At 67.5% G+C, this 17,844-nt stretch overlaps 1 protein-coding gene across 21 annotated transcripts in view; it reads left to right on the plus strand.

The window, feature by feature from the left end:
- TNS3 (tensin 3) overlaps window positions 1–17,844 on the plus strand; it is a 157,133-nt gene that overhangs the window by 49,224 nt on the left and 90,065 nt on the right. For 14 of the 21 annotated variants that reach the window (XM_025988004.2, XM_072762775.1, XM_072762774.1 and 11 more), the window contains one exon: window positions 4,443–4,481. Coding sequence is in view for 13 of the 21 variants with exons in the window: in XM_072762764.1 (XP_072618865.1) it covers window positions 4,443–4,481 (39 nt within the window). In the remaining 8 variants the exon portion in view is untranslated. Of the gene's footprint in view, window positions 1–1,484; window positions 1,836–4,442; window positions 4,482–11,214; window positions 11,348–13,421; window positions 13,461–13,694; window positions 13,782–17,844 lie in introns of those variants that run through there. The other 7 variants (XM_072762768.1, XM_072762770.1, XM_072762771.1 and 4 more) reach the window with 5 other exon arrangements.

Genomic DNA, 17,844 nt, shown 5'->3' on the forward strand with positions numbered 1-17,844 from the left:
GGTTGAGCGTCCGCCTTGGGCTTAGGGCATGACCCCAGGGTCCTGGGATCGAGTCCCACGTCGGGCTCCCTCCATGGAGCCTGCTTCTCCCTCTGCCTGTGTCTCTGCTTCTCTCTGTCTCTCAGGAATAAATAAAATAAAAATCTTTTTTTTTTAATTATTTATTTATGATAGTCATACAGAGAGAGAGAGAGAGAGGCAGAGACACAGGCAGAGGGAGAAGCAGGCTCCATGCACCGGGAGCCTGACGTGGGATTCGATCCCGGGTCTCCAGGATCGCGCCCTGGGCCAAAGGCAGGCGCCAAACCGCTGCGCCACCCAGGGATCCCTAAAATAAAAATCTTAAAAAAAAAAAAGAGATCGGGACACATGCACACAGAGGGACGGCCATGGGCACACCAGAGGCGGAGGCTCAGGGGCGGGGAACCGGCTGTGCCACGCGTGAATCCTGGGCTCCCGCCTCCCGGACCCGGAGGAAACAGGTGCCGTTGAGGTGCCGGGGCTGTGGGGCTCGCTTCTGGCCGCCGTGGGTGGAATCCAAGCTCTTCTCCGAATGTCAGCGCCGGGGACAGGGGCTCCCCTCCTGTCATCGCTCTGCCCCCCATATTTGATCACCAGTAACAATGCTTAGAAACAAAATGGAATTTTTATCTCTGCTCCATCTTATGTAACGGGCGAATAAAACCGTCTCGTGTTTATCCAGAACCCGGCTGTGGACTCACTCGTGCCCAGTGCGACCGGGATGGTCCATGAGCATCACCCTCCAGTGTGCACGTGGCCGCGCGGTGCCTCGGTCGTCCACATGTGCTCCAGGAACGCCGCACGCGTTCTGCTTCTTGGGGCTTCCTTCAAAGCCAAAATCCAGTAAGCACTGACAACAGAGCTGAGCTCGTTGCGTGCGGGGCCAGGGGAAAGGAAACGATCTCCGTAGAGCGTGGAGGGGAATGAACTGTAATTTCTCTCCCAGGACCGTAATTTCCAGAAGTAGACAGAGGGGCCGTGTCCTGCCCACTCCCCCGGAGGAGGAGCCTCAGCCGCCGGCCTGGGTCAGCCCCCGGGGGTGTGGGCCGAGCCCCTGGACAGGCCGGGGCTGTGTGTGAGCGTGCACACTCCATCTCCATCTGGGTCACGCGTGGACCCGCCAGCGCTCACACCCACACTCCCGTTCCCGGGGCGCAGGGGCTCCGGGTGCGAGCCCCCCCCCATCCCGGTCACCCGCCCACCTGCTGGCTTGCGGGCAGCGCTCAGTACCACTGGGCTGCAGGTGCAGCGGAGCCAGGTGTGGCCGGGCGCAGTCCTGTTTGTTTAGGGTTGTTCTTGGTTACCGTGACTTCCCCTAACGCAGCTGCCTCCAGGCCATAAAGTGATCCTGGAGCCGACCTCCCAGGGACCTCTCTGGGGCTTTCATCGCCACTAGGGGCGCTGGTACCGCCAGCCCGCCCTGTCCCCTGTGGCCTCTCCCCTGGACTCTGCTCGCTCAGGCCGCCTTCCAGAGCGGGAGGGAACCGGCGAGGAGGCCCACCCGGGCCCCCGGGCCGCTGCCTTGTCCTCTCCTAGCGCCTGTCCTGCTGTAGGACGGCCCCGGAACGTCGCCACGTCGGGGCCCGCCTGCTGTCCCCGATCGCCAGGCAGGTGCTGCCGTGTTTTGGCTCCGCTGGGGAGGCAGGATCGGCGCCTGCAGAAGCCGATGCCGAGGAGCGTCCGCCCTTGCATGCCGGGGAGCCGGGCCCGCCTGGAAGCGGTCTAGCGACACTGAGTTTCCTTTGGTGAAGGGACGGCAGATGGGCCGCTGGGCCTGTGAGCTGAGGTCACAGCGAGACGGGGATAGAGAGCAGGTGAGCGTGCGGGGCTGGTGCTGACCCGGCCTGAGCCCCTATGGCTCAGCTTACCTGGCCTCTCGGTCCCGAGGGGCGGGCGGGCCGGCCCCAGGCAGGGGGAGGAGGCGACAGGCTGGAGCCGCGCCACGGGCCCCTGGTCAGGCTGTCGGGCTGCAGGGAGTCCCCGGGCGCCCAGGACATAACGGCCTATGTCCCAGGAACAAGGCGGGCGGCCTGCACCCTCCCACGGCAGCCCCTGATTCCCGGGAGAAGCCTGACACGCAACCAGCGCGTCCTCATGTGGCTCCCGGCCTGGGCTTTGGTGCGAGGAACACGTGCCCGTGGTGCCCACCTGATGATGGTCTGCGAATTAAGTGTCCGCCGTTCTTTTTTTTAAAAAGATTTTATTTATTTATTCATGAGAGAGACAGAGTGAGAGGCAGAGGGAGAAGCAGGCTCCCTGCAGGGAGCCCGATGTGGGACTCGAACCCGGGTCTCCAGGATCAGGCCCTGGGCTGCAGGTGGCACCAAACCGCTGGGCCACCTGGGCCGCCCCGTGTCCGCCGTTCTTGACGTGAATCTTTGCTCTCCCCTTGGCGACGGGAGGCTTTCCCTGGGCCGCTCTGTCTTTTCCGAACGGGGCGGCTCCGGGTGCGAGCTCACTTGCAGCTTCCCGGGACCCTTGGACGTTTCCTGTTCGCGTTTTGTGACGTGCGGGTGGGAACGGGCCATGGGGCTGTGGTCGGTCCTGGAGACCAGAGGCCCCCGGGAGTCCCGGCTCGGGGCCTGCTCCCCGAGGACACCCTGGGGACAGGCGGTGGGTGCCTGGGTGACTCAGACTCCCCTGCTCCCTGGATGGGACGCCTGGTGGCCACCCCTAAGAGGCTCGTGCGTGGGGCCGCGGCCTGGCACTGCTCCCTTTGCACAGCGACAAGCACGCTCCCGACAGTGAACGGACCCGGAAGGGACAGACTTTATTTTTGAGGGTGGTTTAGGCCCACGGAGAAGTGGCCGGAACTCTGGTCTCCCTCCTGGTCTCCCCGTTACCAAACCAGGCGTCCACGGTGTCAGAGGAGTGGTCGTGGGGCCAGGGCGTCCGGTGACGCCCCCCTGTGCCATGGGCTCCTCTCCGGGCCGCGCCTCCTGTGGGCCTGCCGCCGGCGCACACACAGGCCGCGCTTGTGAAGCACACTCCACGCCCCGGGGACCCCCCGCCCGCCCCAGGCCCCCGCCGGTCCCCCGACTGTCCCTGCAGTGCTGCCTCCGCCGGAGCTGGACTCACGCTGCAGCGGCCTCACTGGCTTCTTTATCTTGGCGACAGGCACTGGGGTTCCTCTGTGTCTTCTCTTTTCCTTTTTTTTTGTTTTTAAATCGCTGAATACTGTCCCTGGCACGGAATGCAGAAAGTCAGGTGCCCCAGCCGCTTGCAGGGCCTTGGCAGGCGCGGACCGAGCGCGTGTCCTGTGTCCGGGGCCTGCCTGTCCGGCCGCCTCCACCCTGAGGGCGCCTGCCCGTAACTTCCCGTATTTCCAGAGACACTTTTTTTGGGCTTTATGTTTATTTGTTCACACTTCCCCTCCCCCAGTCTTCAAGCTGTGACACCTACGTGTGTGGAGCTGAGGACACGCGTGTCGTGAAGACGTGCCCCTTTCCTGGGGGGTGGGGGGTCAGAGCCGGGAGGCCGGGCCTGGGTCAGGGTTCTGGGCGTGGAGGGGTGTGGGTGGGGGAGCGGGTGGGTGCCGGCGACGGGGCCCTGCCCCAGACGAGGGTGTGAGTCAGTGTCCTGCTGGAGCAATGTGTGTCCCAGACGAGCGAATGACCCTGTGTCATGTTCCCTGAGGAACTGCTAAGATAAGCAGCGCGGCTATAAATAGTCCGCATGGCGGGAGCTAAGGTCGCGCTGCCGCCCACGGCAGCCCGCGAGGACAGCTAGGTCCCTGGGGTCTCTCCTTTGCTGTGCACATTTTTGCTTTGAAGACGGGGGTGCGAGGGGCCCGTGCAGGCAGCGCTTGCAGGTGTCAGGGTCCTGGCACCCCAGGACCAACTGAGGCAGGTGTGAGCCGCCCCCAGGTCCAACCGAGGCAGGTCCTGGAGCCTGAGCCCCTGCCCCGCGCCGGCCGTCTGTGTGCCCACGGTCTTCCTGCCTCCCCTGCTCGGCCTCCTGAGCCCCCGCGCGACTCCGTTCCACTCGCAGGAAGGGATCTAGGGCAGGCGTCCACTGCGTAGGGAATCCGAGCTCGGGGTGTGGCCGTGGGGGCGCCTGAAGGCCACTGGCAGGCCTGCATCTCCCGGTCATGGCCGGGCTCCCGCTGGCCCCCAGCTTCCTGGCCTGGGAGTCCCCTCCCGGGAGAGGAAAATCTGCAAAGTCTGCCTAGGAGCACAGGCCGCTTCTCTTTGCAGAAGGCTCCAGGGTTGTCACAAAATGCTGTAAAAACAGCTGGACTTTGGAAAAGCCGAGAACATGGTCGGGATTGTCTTAGCTGCAGGGCCTTGCGCGTCTGTGATGCGGAAATCGTGGCCGTGAGCAGGGGGTCCCGGGGGCTCGGCGTCGGGGCCGGGCCCTAGCCGACGACACGCGGCTTCTCCTGGGAGCCCGTCTGCTGACCCTGTTTCTTCTCGTTTTAGGTGGTGACTCGCCGCTGTGCGCAGGGGCGCTTGGAACAGGTGAGTCCTTGCCGCATCCGGGCTGCCAGCTCGTCCCTCCCTCCACGTGGCTCCCTTGGGGCCTCAGACGGGACCCGCTGCTGCGCTCACGGGGCCTCTGCACCCACGCCTGGCTCAGCTGCCGGCCATCTGCACACGTTCGTTCCATAGTGGTCAGAGCCAGGTCTGCCTCTGAAACGTCCGTCTTCCTGATCCCGGACGTCAGCCTGGGTTTCCTAGTCGGTTGCCTCCGTGACCGCAGGGGTCTCGGGCCGTCTCCTTCGGGGCGGAACGTGGCCACGAGGTGACTCGTGTCACGGTGTCCTAGGGGCCTGCAGAGGTGGGTGACCTGGACACCCCAAGGAGGCCTTCGTGGAAGTGGGGAACACCCAGCGAAGGTTCGGCCCCGGGCGCCCTGGCCCCGTGTCCTCGGTGAGCCCCTGGGCCTCCCCTCCATGCTCGGTCTTTGATGCTCGTGGCAACTCGTCAGTCTTCAGGTGTGGGAGCTTGTGGCCGCCTTCCTGCCACCTGAGGCCGTGGGCTCCGGGCTGTGAACACCCCCTGCTGCAGCCGTGCGAGCGGCCCCAGGTCCAGCTGCCGTCTGTCCACCCCCTCCCGCCCCCAGGCCTCCCCCCGGCCGGGTGTTCACCGGGTCCATAGATGTCCCAGGTGCCAGGTTCCCTCCCGAGACGTTCCTGAACACCTCGGCTCAGCTCCTTCAGCCCATGAGCCGCTGGGTCGGTTCTGGGGCGGTGATGGGCCCTGCCAGCGGACCTGGCCACATGCTGGGGCCTGACCTGGTGACCTGACACCCCGACAGCAGCTTTGTCTGCGGGGCAGGGGGGTCCCTGGGACCGTGTGGGGCGTTTGGGACACGCTCTGAACCCTGGGCTGTCGCCCTGGTGGCCGTTGTTCTAGGATGTTCTGCTGCAGATCTTTCTTCCGGTTACTGCAGGGGTTGATGAAGTGGGGTGTGCAGTTTGACTAGTCCTCACACCCCAGCTGGCAGGCTGGTTGCAGGAGGCGACCTGGCCTTCGTCAGCGTTGACTTGGCTGATGGGTCCGACACGGGCTGAGCCTCCTGGGGGCCCGTGGACAAGGGGGGCCCGGAGAGTCGGCCTGTTGGCGAGGGGCAGGGGGATGGTGCCGGATGCGTGGCTTGGGCTGAACACCTCAGTGGTTGCAAGCCTGGGGTCAGCGTCAGGGGACGGCCCACGCAGGTCACCGCAGGACCTTGCACACAGTCCTCTGGCGCCTGGGCCCCCACCCCTGGGCGGGTGGCGGCGAGGAGCTGATGGAACGGAGCTTGCGAAGTCTCGGCCGCTGGCTGGGCACGCGGGAGACACGGGAGAAAGCCTTGTTCGTGCCGCGGATGCGAGGGGGTGGTCAAGGCCTCTGCAGGTTTGTTTCTGACCATTGTTCTCTTGCCATCTGGCCGGGGACAGTCGGTTTGATGGGTTCCGGAGCGTGCCATCTGCTCCCTGAGGGTGCAGGTCCTGCGACAGACACGTAGGGGGCCCCTTCCTCCCGAGCCCTACTGGGAGACGTCGGGGAGCCCGGGTTGGGGCGCGGGTGGTGCACGACCTCTGGCAGGCAGGTGGCTTGCAGGCCTGTCCACTGAGGCTGTCGCTGACGCCCCGGGCACGGCGTTGCCGGTTTCTCCCGCCCCGTCTGTACTCGACTGTCAGCGTCCAGCCAGTGTCCGTCGCAGCGGCGCAGGAACGGGCCTGGGCGCTCTCCGGGTGCAGGTGTGGCTTTCACCAGGATGCCCTTCACTGCGCAGATGTGAACTAGCCTGGGTGTGGCCAGGGCTCCCGGGCAGCACACGGTGGCCTCAGCCCGGGGATGACGCCAGGGGCCAGTGCGGCTGCCCTGCGTCCGAGAAGCTCATTCTTTCAGAGTGGCTTCTGCCTATGACGGAGGCCGTGTCCCCGCCTGGTGGTGGCCATGTGTCAGGTGCTCTGGGCGTTGCCAGCGTCTGCAGGGGACGCAGGTGCGAGCCCTTCCCTGGCCCCCGGTGCTCACGCCCGGATTGTTTGTGCTTGGCCATTGTGGTTTCTCCCGCGGGAGCACAGGTGGTGTAGAATAGCTTCTGAAATTTGAGGCGGCTATTTACAGACTTCTCTGTTTAATTAAAGTGAAGACAATGGGCGGTTTCTGTCACAGGTGACATCAGGTGTCAGGTTACACAGGCTGAGGCCAGTTTCCAGACTGGGTCCTGTTAGCTGCACCTGTGTGTGTGCGTATATGGAATGCGTGTGCATGTGCATGGTGTGTGCATGTGCATGTGTACGGTGTGTGCACGTCTACGGAGTGTGCATGTGTATGGCATGTGCATGTCTACGGCATGTGCGTGTGTACGGTGTGTGCATGTGTAGGGCGTGTGCACGTGTAGGGCGTGTGCATGTCTACGGCATGTGCGTGTGTACGGCATGTGCATGTGTAGGGCGTGTGCATGTCTACGGCATGTGCGTGTGTAGGGCGTGTGCATGTCTATGGCGTGTGCGTCTGTACGGCGTGTGCGTGTCTACGGCGTGTGCGTGTGTACGGCATGTGCATGTGTATGGCGTGTGCATGTCTACGGCATGTGCATGTGTATGGCGTGTGCATGTCTACGGCATGTGCATGTGTATGGCGTGTGCAGTATAGGCCTGTGCATGTGTACGGCGTGTGCATTGTATGGCATGTGTGTGGCATGTGCATGTGCGTGTATGGCGTGTGCCTGTGTATGTGTGTGTACGGCATTGCGTGTGCATGCGTGTTTGGCGTGTGCACCTGTGTGCCATGCATGCGCGTGCGGACGTGCTCTCGGACCTTGTTGGTTCTGCTTTGCCTCCAGTCACACTTGGAGGAAGTGGTGGTGGGTGGGGAGGTCAACACCAGGACGGCGTGACTGTCGGGACCCGTGGCCCGTGAGCCGCCGCTGCCTGAGTCACGAGTCACATCCCTCACCAGGGGCCGTGACGGAATTTCCCAGAGGCCCCGGGTAGTCAGGAAGCGATGCCGTGGAGCGGGGCACCGGGACCTTGAGACGCGGAAGGAACCCCCTGTCACGTCGCTCCCTTATCGCAGGATTTGGAAGCATCGGTTTCGGGCTTGCGCGTGGCAGATGGTGGGTGCGGGCTCTGCCTCGAAGGTTCGCGGAAGCACCTGGAGGCCTTGGCTTCTGCCACCGGCCCCTTCCACGCAGCCTCGGCGCGAGTTCCTTGCCCCCGCCCTGGTACGTGCGGGGCGGTTGGGTGCCGACCACTTCCTCGCTGCGGCCCGCCTCGAAGCACTGGCGCAGGCGCTGCTTGGTGAGGGGAGGCCTGTGTTCTCTGGAAGTCACGGGCCCCGGGAGCGTGCGTGTGCATGTGGCTGCACCCGGGCTGCCCCGCCAAGGTCTGTGCATCCCACGGAGGCACAGTCGCCAGTGGCAATGACGTTCCCTTGCTTCGGGCAGCAGAGACGTGCAAACGTCCTCCTTCTGTGGTCCGCGATCTTCCGGAGGCCCGGGAAGTCCTCGGGAGTCCTGCGGGCGGTAGCGGGGGCCTTCCACTCGGTCACACTCGATGCCTGTGGTTCAGTAAAAGCCGAGGGGGACCCGGATATAAAGGCACACGCGAGCGAGCGCTGCCCAGACTCTCACCTGGAAACGTCGGTGATGCAGGAGCCGTGGCCCGGTTCACCTGTGCTCACCAGGACGGGGACCGCAGGAGCCCCGAGGGCACCCCAGTTTAAAGGGGCGTGTGGAGTGGATGGAGGGAGGGAAACTGAGTCTCGGGGAGGCTGGGGACGCATCGCGAGCACACGGAGCATCAGGCTCGGGCCGGCCCACGGTCACGCGCCGGGAAGGGGTGGTGTGAGGCTGGAGCTTGTGGGGCCCTCATCTTTCTGCGGCTCCGGGAGGGGCTCCAGGAGGGTTGCCGGGCGTCCTCAGCGGGGGCGGGGGGGGGGGTTTTGGGAACCGCCCTGTGCCACTGAGGCTCCCTTGGGCCACGACCTGGGTGCAGGCTCGCTCCCCGCGGGGGGCAGTGTTGCTGGGACCGAGTTACGGTGCGGGGGCCCTGGGCAGCGGCGGGGAAGCCAGGATCCCCCGCCAAGCTCAGGTTCCCGTTCGCTCCACTGCGCCTCACCTGCTCCGACGACCTGCCCTTGGGGGGAGTGAAGCAGGTGGGGACGGGGCGGCCGCCCTCACACCTGCTCCTGGGACAGGCAGCAAGTCCGGGGAGGCAGCGCACGGGTGGACGGTGCCCCCGTGGGTGGGGCGTGACGCGTGCGCTGGAACCGGGGTGTGGCTGTGTTTGGAATGAGGATGAGGGAGGTTAGGCCGGACTCGTGCCCTTGGGGCCGAGGGGAGCAGGTCAGGGGTGCGAGGTGGTGGCTGGCGGGGTCTGTCCCACTCGGAGCCCGCCCAGGTGCGCGGTCCCATGGCCTTCCTGGCCGTGTGGCTGCCAGGACGGCAGCGCAGGGGTCCCTCCCGGTGCCTCCCAAGGGCGCTTCTGGGTGGGGCCGCCCGGGGGGTGACGCGTCCCCCGTGAACCTGCACGTGGGCGAAGCTGCAGCCATGCAGAGGAACAGGGGCGGGGGTTTGGGAGGCAGAAGGAGCAGCTCTGGTTCTGAAGGGCCCCGGGGCTGGGAACCGGCCTCCGCTGTCGCGGGGAGGCCTCGGGAGCCCTGGCCGCTGCCCGGGCCTGCCTGGCCTTGGGTCGCGTGAGTGCAAGGCGGGGGGTGCCGGGGTCGGGGGGGGGGGGGTGGGGGGACACTCTTCCAGTGACCTTTGCCCCTGGCTCCGTCTGCAGCTGCTGGCAGGGTCATCTCCAAGACCTGGCGTCCTGGATTTCCCCGGAAACCGGGCCCCCGCCCCGCCTGGATCTAACCACAGGCCAGACTTTGGTCCACGCTCGCCGCGGCCTTCCCGTTCTCTCTCCTGCACCTAAAGTTAACATCCGGCCCTGGGGCTTCTGCAGCCGCGGTGGGAGCCCCGGGGAAAGGCGCTCCGGGTTGGCGCACCCAGGCCGCCGGTCACGGGCCCTCTGGGAACCTCCCCAAATTAAGGGGGACCCCCCAGCCGCGCTGAGCCTCGCACAGTGAGCCGTAGCGAAGCCGGGGTGAGCTACACGCTGCCGGCGGCCGGGCCCCGGGTGCAGGGACATGTCGGCCTGGTGTCCGGGAGCGGCTGACGGTTCGCGCCATGTCCATCCTGTCCGGCGTGGGCTGCCAGCGCCCCGGCCCCCTGCCGCCAGCTGCCTGGCGCCCACGGGCCCGCTCCCGGGTTGCCGGGTGCTCAGTCCCACCGGCGTCCGCGCTCGCCCGGCAGCTCGTCTCCCGGGCAAGGGCCTGAGGAGGTGTTTTCCAGCGAACGCAAGTCCCCGGGTCCACAGGCTGGAATCTGCCCCAGAGAAGAAGACTCTGGTTCCGTGTCAGGGCGGGGGCTTGCCGGTGTGTGTCTGGGGTGTCCCAGCCTCCCCTGGAGCATCTTTTTAGGGAGCCTGGGGCCTCAGGCAGCTGTGTCCCTCGGGTCGCCCAAGTGCCTCGGAGCCTTTGGGGGGCCGCCCCCATGTGGGGCGCACCCTGTGTGCAGAGGGGCACCCTCACCCCGAGAGTCAGGAGCCAGGGCCGTTCCGGCCTCCCCGCTCTGCCCACCTCGTCCTGCTCTCCCGGGACCCGTACGGCGGCTCTGCTTGCGACTTATCTTCCTGCGAGCACCGGGACGTGGTTCCGTGAAAGATGAGGAAGAAAGTTGCATCCTCGGCGGAAACCGCGTCCTGTCCGGGGACCCGTGTGTGCAGAGAGAATGAGGAACGTCCTGTGTGGCTGCCCGAGGGCTCTTGCGGGTTTGGGGAGAGGCTTGGCACCTTGCTCGCTCTTTGTTTCCCGGCAGCGGGGTCCGGGCGCTGTCCCCATGCTGGCCCCGGCCTGCGGGTCCCACCACGAGGCGCGTGGTGGCCTGTCCTGGGGTTTGCCCGAGGAGGGTGCAGAGGTGCACCCGAATCCCGTTAGGAGGCCGGTCAGCTCTGACTTTGGGTCCAGACGCTGCTTTCCTTTTTTTTTTTTTTTTTTTAAAGATTATTTATTTATGATAGACACAGAGAGAGAGAGGGCGGGGGGGAGCAGAGACACAGGCAGAGGGAGAAGCAGGCTCCATACCGGGAGCCCGACGCGGGACTCGATCCCGGGTCTCCAGGATCACGCTCTGGGCCACAGGCAGGTGCCAAACCGCTGAGCCACCCAGGGATCCCCCAGACGCCACTTTCTGGCGTCTGCAACAGATTTTGAATAAAGATCCTACAAAAAAATAAATAAATAAATGAAAGAAAAAGAAAAGAAAGAAAAAAATAAAAACCAACCCAAACCCGACTCTTCCGTTAGGTGCTTTGGGGGATGCTGAGAACTGGCGAATAGAGAGAAACAGCTCGACAAAATAGGCTAAGAGGGAAGGTTTTGTTTAAAGGCCGTTTTTCGCGAGAAAGTGAAAGAGTTTAGATGTGCCAAGTTGCAGACCGCAAGTAGCCCAAGGGCCGTGACCCCGCGTGGCCTCCCGGGGCGCAGAAGGAAGCTGGCGGGGTCATGTGCCTGGTCCAGGGAAGTTGGCCGGGGGCGGGGGCGGGGGCGGGGGGGGGGGAGGCTGCCCCTTGGCCTGGCCCCGCCAGGAGTCAGAGCAGAACCACAGCAAGCCCGGACACCCCCTTACGGGAAGCGCAGGGCCGGGAGGTCAGCGGCCTCCCGCGGGGCCCGTTCTGCGGGGTTCGGACTCTGCCCCCATCGTCCCCAGAAACCCTGCGGCGGGAGGCGGCGCTCTGTCCTGAAGGCCTCGAGCGGACGTTCGGCGACCTTGATTGACCCACCGACAGCCCGTGGGATATATGACCAGACACGCAAAGCCAGAGCTCGGGAGACCGGGACGGGTGAGCGTCGGGCAGCCGCGCGCCGGCCTCGGGGGCCCCGGGGTTAAGCCCCCCGATTCTCTTCTGGGGACGCCTCCTGAAGTGTTGACGGAGGCCGCGTGACGAGTGGGGCCGGCGGGCGGGGGGCCCGGGGGTGTCCAGAGCGGCCGTGGCCTCCTGCGGGGGGGAGGGCCCAGCGCCCGCAGGAGCGTCGCACACTCACACACTCCTGGGCTGGGCCGTCGTGTGCTTCTGCAGACCGTGCTTCCGGGAATCCACGGCACGTGGCCCACAGCTTCACGTGGACCCGGCCGCGGTCGAGCCTCCGTATTCGTGCATCTCGTGTTTCCCCGTTCGGGGCCTTGCTGGCATCCGTGCGTCCCCGGGCCATGCCCCCCGAGGGCGACCCAGGGGTGCAGCCTTAGCCCTCCTGCCCGGCGTGAGCTGCTGTCCCCCCTGACGTGTACCCACGACGCGCTGGGTTTGCATTTCTGTGCTTTTTGTTGGTGGTTTCGCTTGGGAATGGGCCCACGTGCGCGTCCTGGGCATGGGAACGTCTGCTGCTCGGGGCGACGGTAGGATGGGGAATCAATGCGCTGATAAGGCCTTGATGGTGGGTCCTCAGGCCGCCTGGTGGCCCTCTTCCCTCCTCCCTCCTCCCTCCCTTCCTCCCTCCTCCTTCCTCCTTCCTCTCCCTCCTCCCTCCCTCTCTCCCTCCTCCCTCCCTCTCTCCCTCCTCCCTCCCTCCCTCCTCCTCCCTCCCTTCCTTCCTCCCTCAGCCCACTGAGCCCCCAGGGCGCCGTGCATCCCTCTCCTCTTGCATGTGACCCCCGCCCGTCCCTTGGCCCCTGTGACAGCCTCGGTGGCAAGACCGGAGCCTGCCAACAAAGCACATGCCCCTCGGGCCACACGCGCGGTCTCAGCTGGCCCTGCCGTGGTGGCCCCTCCGCCCTGCCCGACACCCTCCCGTCTGCACACGCAGGGGCGGGGGGTGCGTGCTCAGCGCCCCGGCCGCCGCCCCCACATCGCTCAGTCCAGGCTCCGCAGCCGGGTGCTCACTCCTACCTGCACATGCGCGGCCCCAGGGTTAACGCTGCCGCAGACTCGGGGACACGGTCGCCCTGCCACCCGCCTGGGGGACCTCCTGTTCCAGGAAAGGCTCCGAGTGTTCCTGCAGCGGGACTGGCCCCTGCCGCCGCTGGTGCCCTGCTGTGGCTCTTGAGGCCTGTCCTCCCGCCCTCTGGGAGCTGCGGGTTCATCGTGCTGGGGGACCCCGCGTGGGAGGCCCGGGGCAGGGTGGGGTGGTGAGTGCCCGGGGGGCCCACGTCCTCCAGGGGGAGAGGAGTTCCCGTGACGCTCCGATCGATCAAGACACGAGTACGCGTGCGTGAGGCGTGGTTGTGCGTGAGCCCACTAGGCTGCCCCCTGAATTCCAGGGGCGCGACCGGCTACTGATGAAACCCGGCCGGTTGCCGGTGCTGACCGGGGCGGGGGGGGGCTGTGCCCTGCCGCGGGCCCTTCCTCTGGCGACCCTGGGCGACCAGCGACGGGCTTGGCGTATCTGACGCATGCCCAGCCCCGTCTGTGTTTTTATCTGGGCGCCCGGGGACTCGGGGCGAGCCTGCTGCTCCCCTGGCCCGGCGCCGCACCTCGGCATTGTTTTTGTGGTCACTTCTGGGTTTGGCGCGAACAGAAAGGGGCGGAGGGCAGGTGCGGGCGAGGAGGGCGCCAGGCACCTGCCGGGCTCCGGGTGCAGGCCACGCACCTGCCCGCCTGGGAGTCAATCCAGGCTGCCCGGGCTGGGGCAGGGGCGGGGCCTTTGGACGGTGGAGACCCTGGGTGCCCCCCCCCCCCCCCCGCGACAGCTCGGCTCCCCGGAGGGTGGGTGTCCCCCTGAGGACACAGCCCTGCCTGGTGGGGGGTGCAGGGCCCCGGGCCGTGCCCTGGTGCAGGCATGCGTGCTGCCGCTGTGGGCTGGGCGTGCCTGCGGGCGCCGCTGCCCTTGAGACTTCCCCAACCGTGGGGGCGGGCACCCACCTGCTGCCAGGGGCGGGGAGAGGGCACAGGGAAGGAGCCGGCGGTGGGAGGCCAGGCGTGGTCGGGAAGGAGCGGGGCAGGGCCCCTCGGCAGCTTGGTGAGTTCCCCGCTGGGGGCCTGCGGGCCGGGGCTGCCGCATGCTCCTGGCACCCGGGGTGTCGCCGGCGCCTCTGCTCCATGGGCTCCTGTCCCCGCTCCGCAGCCAAGGGGCCGTAGGAGCTCCACATAGCACCGCGTCGGACGCTCCTCCCCCGGGTCCCCCTCCTGGGACCCCAGGCTCCAGGGAGAGCTCTGTGCCCCCTGCCCCGCCCCGGGCCCCGGCCCCCAGCAAGCGCCCCCTCCCGCCATGTCCTGCTTCCATATGGTGCACCCCAGCCTGCAGCCCCAGAATCTGGGTGTCGGGGACAAACGAGCACAGGTAGGATCTCGGCCGGGTGTCGGGAGCGCGGGATTGCCTGCTCTTTCCCTTCCTAGCTTGAGCCTTGCAGGTCCCCCCCCCCCCAGGTTCCATGGCAACTGCTGCTGGGGGTTGAGGGTCTGGAGGGGAGTTCAGGGTGCGCCTCCCGATGTGACTTTGCCTCCAGGGTCGTCCTTCGGTGGGGCTGGCCGGCTGCCCGGGCCCGGGAAGGCTGCCTGGGGGCGTCTCGTGTCCCGGGGGGCGCCGTGGGGCCGCGGATGTTTACGTGCCACTTCCCAGGTGAGGAAACTGAGTCACGGAGGGAGGCGTCAGTTTCCAAGGTCAGGCCGCCCGGGAAGGCGCGGGCCCCTGCACCCCTGCACCCCTGCCTGCGGCTGGGGAGGGCGGGCGTGATTGCCCTGAGGTGTGTCAGCTGAACGGGGCTGGCTGTTGCCTTTGAACGAGGTTTTCAGTTTATTTTTTCCGTGTGCCCGCGCGGCTCCAGGCGCCTCCCTCCCGGGCACCGGGGCCTGCTCCCTGCGCCGCCGGCCGGGGCCCTGCTTCCTGGAAATCTGGCCTCGGTTACGCAACCGCCCCTTTTGTTCCTTTGGACGGAACTGTTCACGCTGCGGGTTCCGGGCCCTCAGCCCGGGGGGTGCAGCCCCTGCGCCCCGCGCCTCGGCCCCGCGGCCTCCCTGCCCTGCACGCTGCGCCCAGGGGCTTTCTCTGCTCCTCCCCCCAAACTGGAGAGGGTGAGAAGTGGGGGCGCAGGCAGCCCGTCATCTCCAGCCCCCGGGGCCCCCCTCCCCTCGCCCCCAGTGGGCTCAGGGTCCGCCTGGCGAGGAACAAGATGCCCCCAGGTTCCCGTGCCTGGGGATGCGGGTGCTCGGGGCGGCAGCGGGGTCGGGGTGTCCTAAGGATACAGTGACCTGGGCACTCGTCACCACAGTGTCACAGCGTCACCCCCCCCCCCCGAGCCTCTACATGGCCCGGCTGCCCCGTGGGCTCCTTCCCTCCCTCCTCCCACAGCCCAAGTGCTGTCCCCGCTGCTGGGGACGGGCCGTGGGAGCCAGGGCCCCGAGCATCCTCACGGATGAGAACGCCCGCGGCCACTTGCTCCCGTGCCGCTGGGGTCTGGGCCCTCCCAGGATGCAGCAGCGGGGCCAGGGACCCGGGGCGCCTTGCTGGGGAGGAGGCGGCGGCTCCCAGGAGCCGGGCTGAGTGGGGGCGAGCGTTCCGGACCCACGGGACACGTGCAGAGGTCTTGGGTCCCCCGGAGGGGTGGACCGTGCTGGGGGGGCTGGAAGGAGGGCTGTGGCTGGGATGGGAGGGGGCACCCACCGGTGGCACACAGCAGGGGGCTGCGGGGACACGGCACCATGTTAGCCTCCTCTGCCCGCGGGACCTGTCCAGCCCATCGGGTGCCGACTCGGGGACACCGCCCCCGGCGTGGGCCTCATCAGGCGGGTCTGCTCCGTCCTCCTGGCTTCCAGAACGTGCGGGAATCCCGAGTGCCAAGGGTGCCCCTGCCCCGAGCCCCCCCAGAGGGCTTGCTGTACCCGGTAGCCCATTTTGCAGATGGGGAGCCCGAGGCGCCCGTCCAAAGTCACACAGCTGGAGCCCGCGGGGTCCTCGCTTGGGGGCAGGCCTTCCTCTGAAGGACTGGCCGCCCCGCGTGGTCCTGCGGGGACAGCTGGCCCCCTGTGACCCCCTGGCTCCGCCTGCCCGCCCCGGGGTCCCCCGTCCTTGCTGACCCCCGCCCCCGAGCCGGGCCCGTCTGTGAGCCTGTGCGGTGGCCTCCAGGCCCGGCCCACCAGCGTTGGAGTGGACCCCCCCGCTGCGAGGTGGGCCTGAGCCGCTTTCTCTGCAGGGTCGGGGGGCTCGTGAGCTGCTGCGCGGGCCTGGTTCTGGGGAGTCCTTGCGGGGCCCCTCTTGGCCCAGGCGGTGGCCGCTGTAGGTGTGGACGTGGTGTCCCGACCCCCGTGCCCGGTGGCTTCTTTCCAGAAACGCAGGCCGGTGGGAGTCGTTGGATCGGACGGTGAGGCCTTCGGAGCGGGCGTCTGGGGCGGTGCACACGGCGTCCTTTATCGGTCACCACCAGGCAGTGTCCCCCGGAGCACCCGGCCCCTTGCTGCGGGGCTAGGCTTGGGGCGGCGCAGGCTGTTTGAGCGAGCGGAGATGCGGGTGGGCCTGGTCTGGTTCTGCTGCTGCCTCCCAGGGGCAGGCCCAGGAGCTAGGGAAGGGGCGACAGGCCCTCGGGAGGTCCCTGCCGTCTGGATCAAGTCACCCACGGGATCTCCCATGAGGCCACAGCTGGCAGGACGCAGGCAGGAGCCCAGCCGCCCCTCAAGGCCTGTCCTGTGGGGGGCCAGGGTGTGAGCTGCCAGGCCAGGGGCCCTCGCCAGAGCTTAGGACATTGTCACCTGGTCTAGAGCTACCCACGGGGTCTGACAACGGGGCTCTGTAGGATGGGGGGCTGCAGGGTGGGGTCCAGTAGGATGGGGGGCTGCAGGGTGGGGTCTGTAGGACGGGGGGCTGCAGGGTGGGGTCCAGTAGGATGGGGACTGCAGGTGGGGTCCAGTAGGATGGGGGGCTGCAGGGTGGGGTCTGTAGGACAGGGGGCTTCAGGTGGGGTCCGTGGGACGGGGGACTGCAGGTGGGGTCCGTGGGACGGGGGGCTGCAGGTGGGGTCTGTAGGACGGGGGGCTGCAGGGTGGGGTCTGTAGGACGGGGGGCTGCAGGGCGGGATCTGTAGGATGGGGGGCTGCAGGGTGGGGTCCAGTAGGACGGGGGGCTGCAGGGTGGGGTCTGTAGGATGGGGGGCTGCAGGTGGGGTCCAGTAGGGGGGGGATGCGGGTGGGGTCTAGAAGGGGGTGCTGGAGTGGGGTCTGTAGGAGGGGGTTGGGGGTAGGGTCTGTAGGAAGTGGGGCCTGGCATGTGGTCTGTAGGATGGAGTCTGGGGGGATTCTATAGGAGGGGGTCGGGGGCGGGTCTGTAGAAAGGCTCCAGAGCAGGGTCTGTAGGGGGGCCAGGGTGGGGTCCTAGGAGGGGGCCGGGGTTCAGGGTTCTGCAGGGTGGGGCTCCGTATGGGGGCCTCTTCCGAGCCCGGCTGTAGGAAGGGGTGAGGTTTGTGTGGCGGCTGCGGGTCTGCCCGAGGGCTGTGGTCGGGTCAGCGCAGGATCCATGTATGGAGAGCAGGTCCCTAACTGCAGCTGGGGTGGGGACGGGGGTCCTGTCGTGGCTGCGGCTGCCACTGAGCCCAGGGAGGGCGCTGCCTGCGTCGCAAGTGCAGGTGGCAGCGTGTGCGTCCTGGGGCAGGTGCTCCTAAGAGCTTCGCAGGAGCCTGGCCCCCGACCACACCTGGCCCCGACCACACCTGGCCCAGCTCCTCCCAGCAAAGGCACCAGCCGCCCTGAGCCCGGGGGCCGCGTGCGCCTCTAATCCAGGACGCGGTGTGCGTGCGCAGGTGTCACCTGTCTCCTCCGGGAAGGGACGTGGGCTCGCACCCCGGGCTGCAGGGCTGCGCCTGCGGTGCCTGTTTGTGGTGTAAAAGCACCTCCGGGAGCAGAAGAGACGCGGGTCGGTCGCCGGGGCAGCGCGTTGAGCTAGAGTGTTCGGGGGTGGAGCGGCCGCCCCGCCAGGGGGACTGGCCTCCCGTGTGTGGCCCCGGGACCACCGCCAGCCAGGGGCCCGGTGGCCTCAGCAGGGTGTCAGGTCGGCTCGGGTCCAGCGGAGGGGCTCCCGGGGTGTCGTGGGCTGGCGGCTTCCCCGACGCCTTGTGACCTTTGCTGCAGATTGCACGGGCACCCCCGGCCCTTCCTCGGTTCGCAGGCCGCTGGGAGCCGCCGCCGCGATGAGCCCGTGCTAGAGCGGGGAGGGGCGGGGGTGCTGGGGGCCTGGCCGGGCAGAGGCGGGGGGGGGCACGAGCAGGGAGCCCAGGGACCCTTGCGTTCTCCCCAAGGCGCCCGGGCCCTGAGGCGGGGTGTGCCCGGGAGGCTTCCCGGGGAGGCGGTCGGCGGGAACGCTGGGGGCTTGGGGCCCGTACCAAGGGGGCCGGGGGGGCCGGGGGCCTTCTGCAGCTCCT

Source organism: Vulpes vulpes, chromosome 7 (genome assembly GCF_048418805.1).
Source record: "Vulpes vulpes isolate BD-2025 chromosome 7, VulVul3, whole genome shotgun sequence".
Lineage (NCBI taxonomy): Eukaryota > Metazoa > Chordata > Mammalia > Carnivora > Canidae > Vulpes > Vulpes vulpes.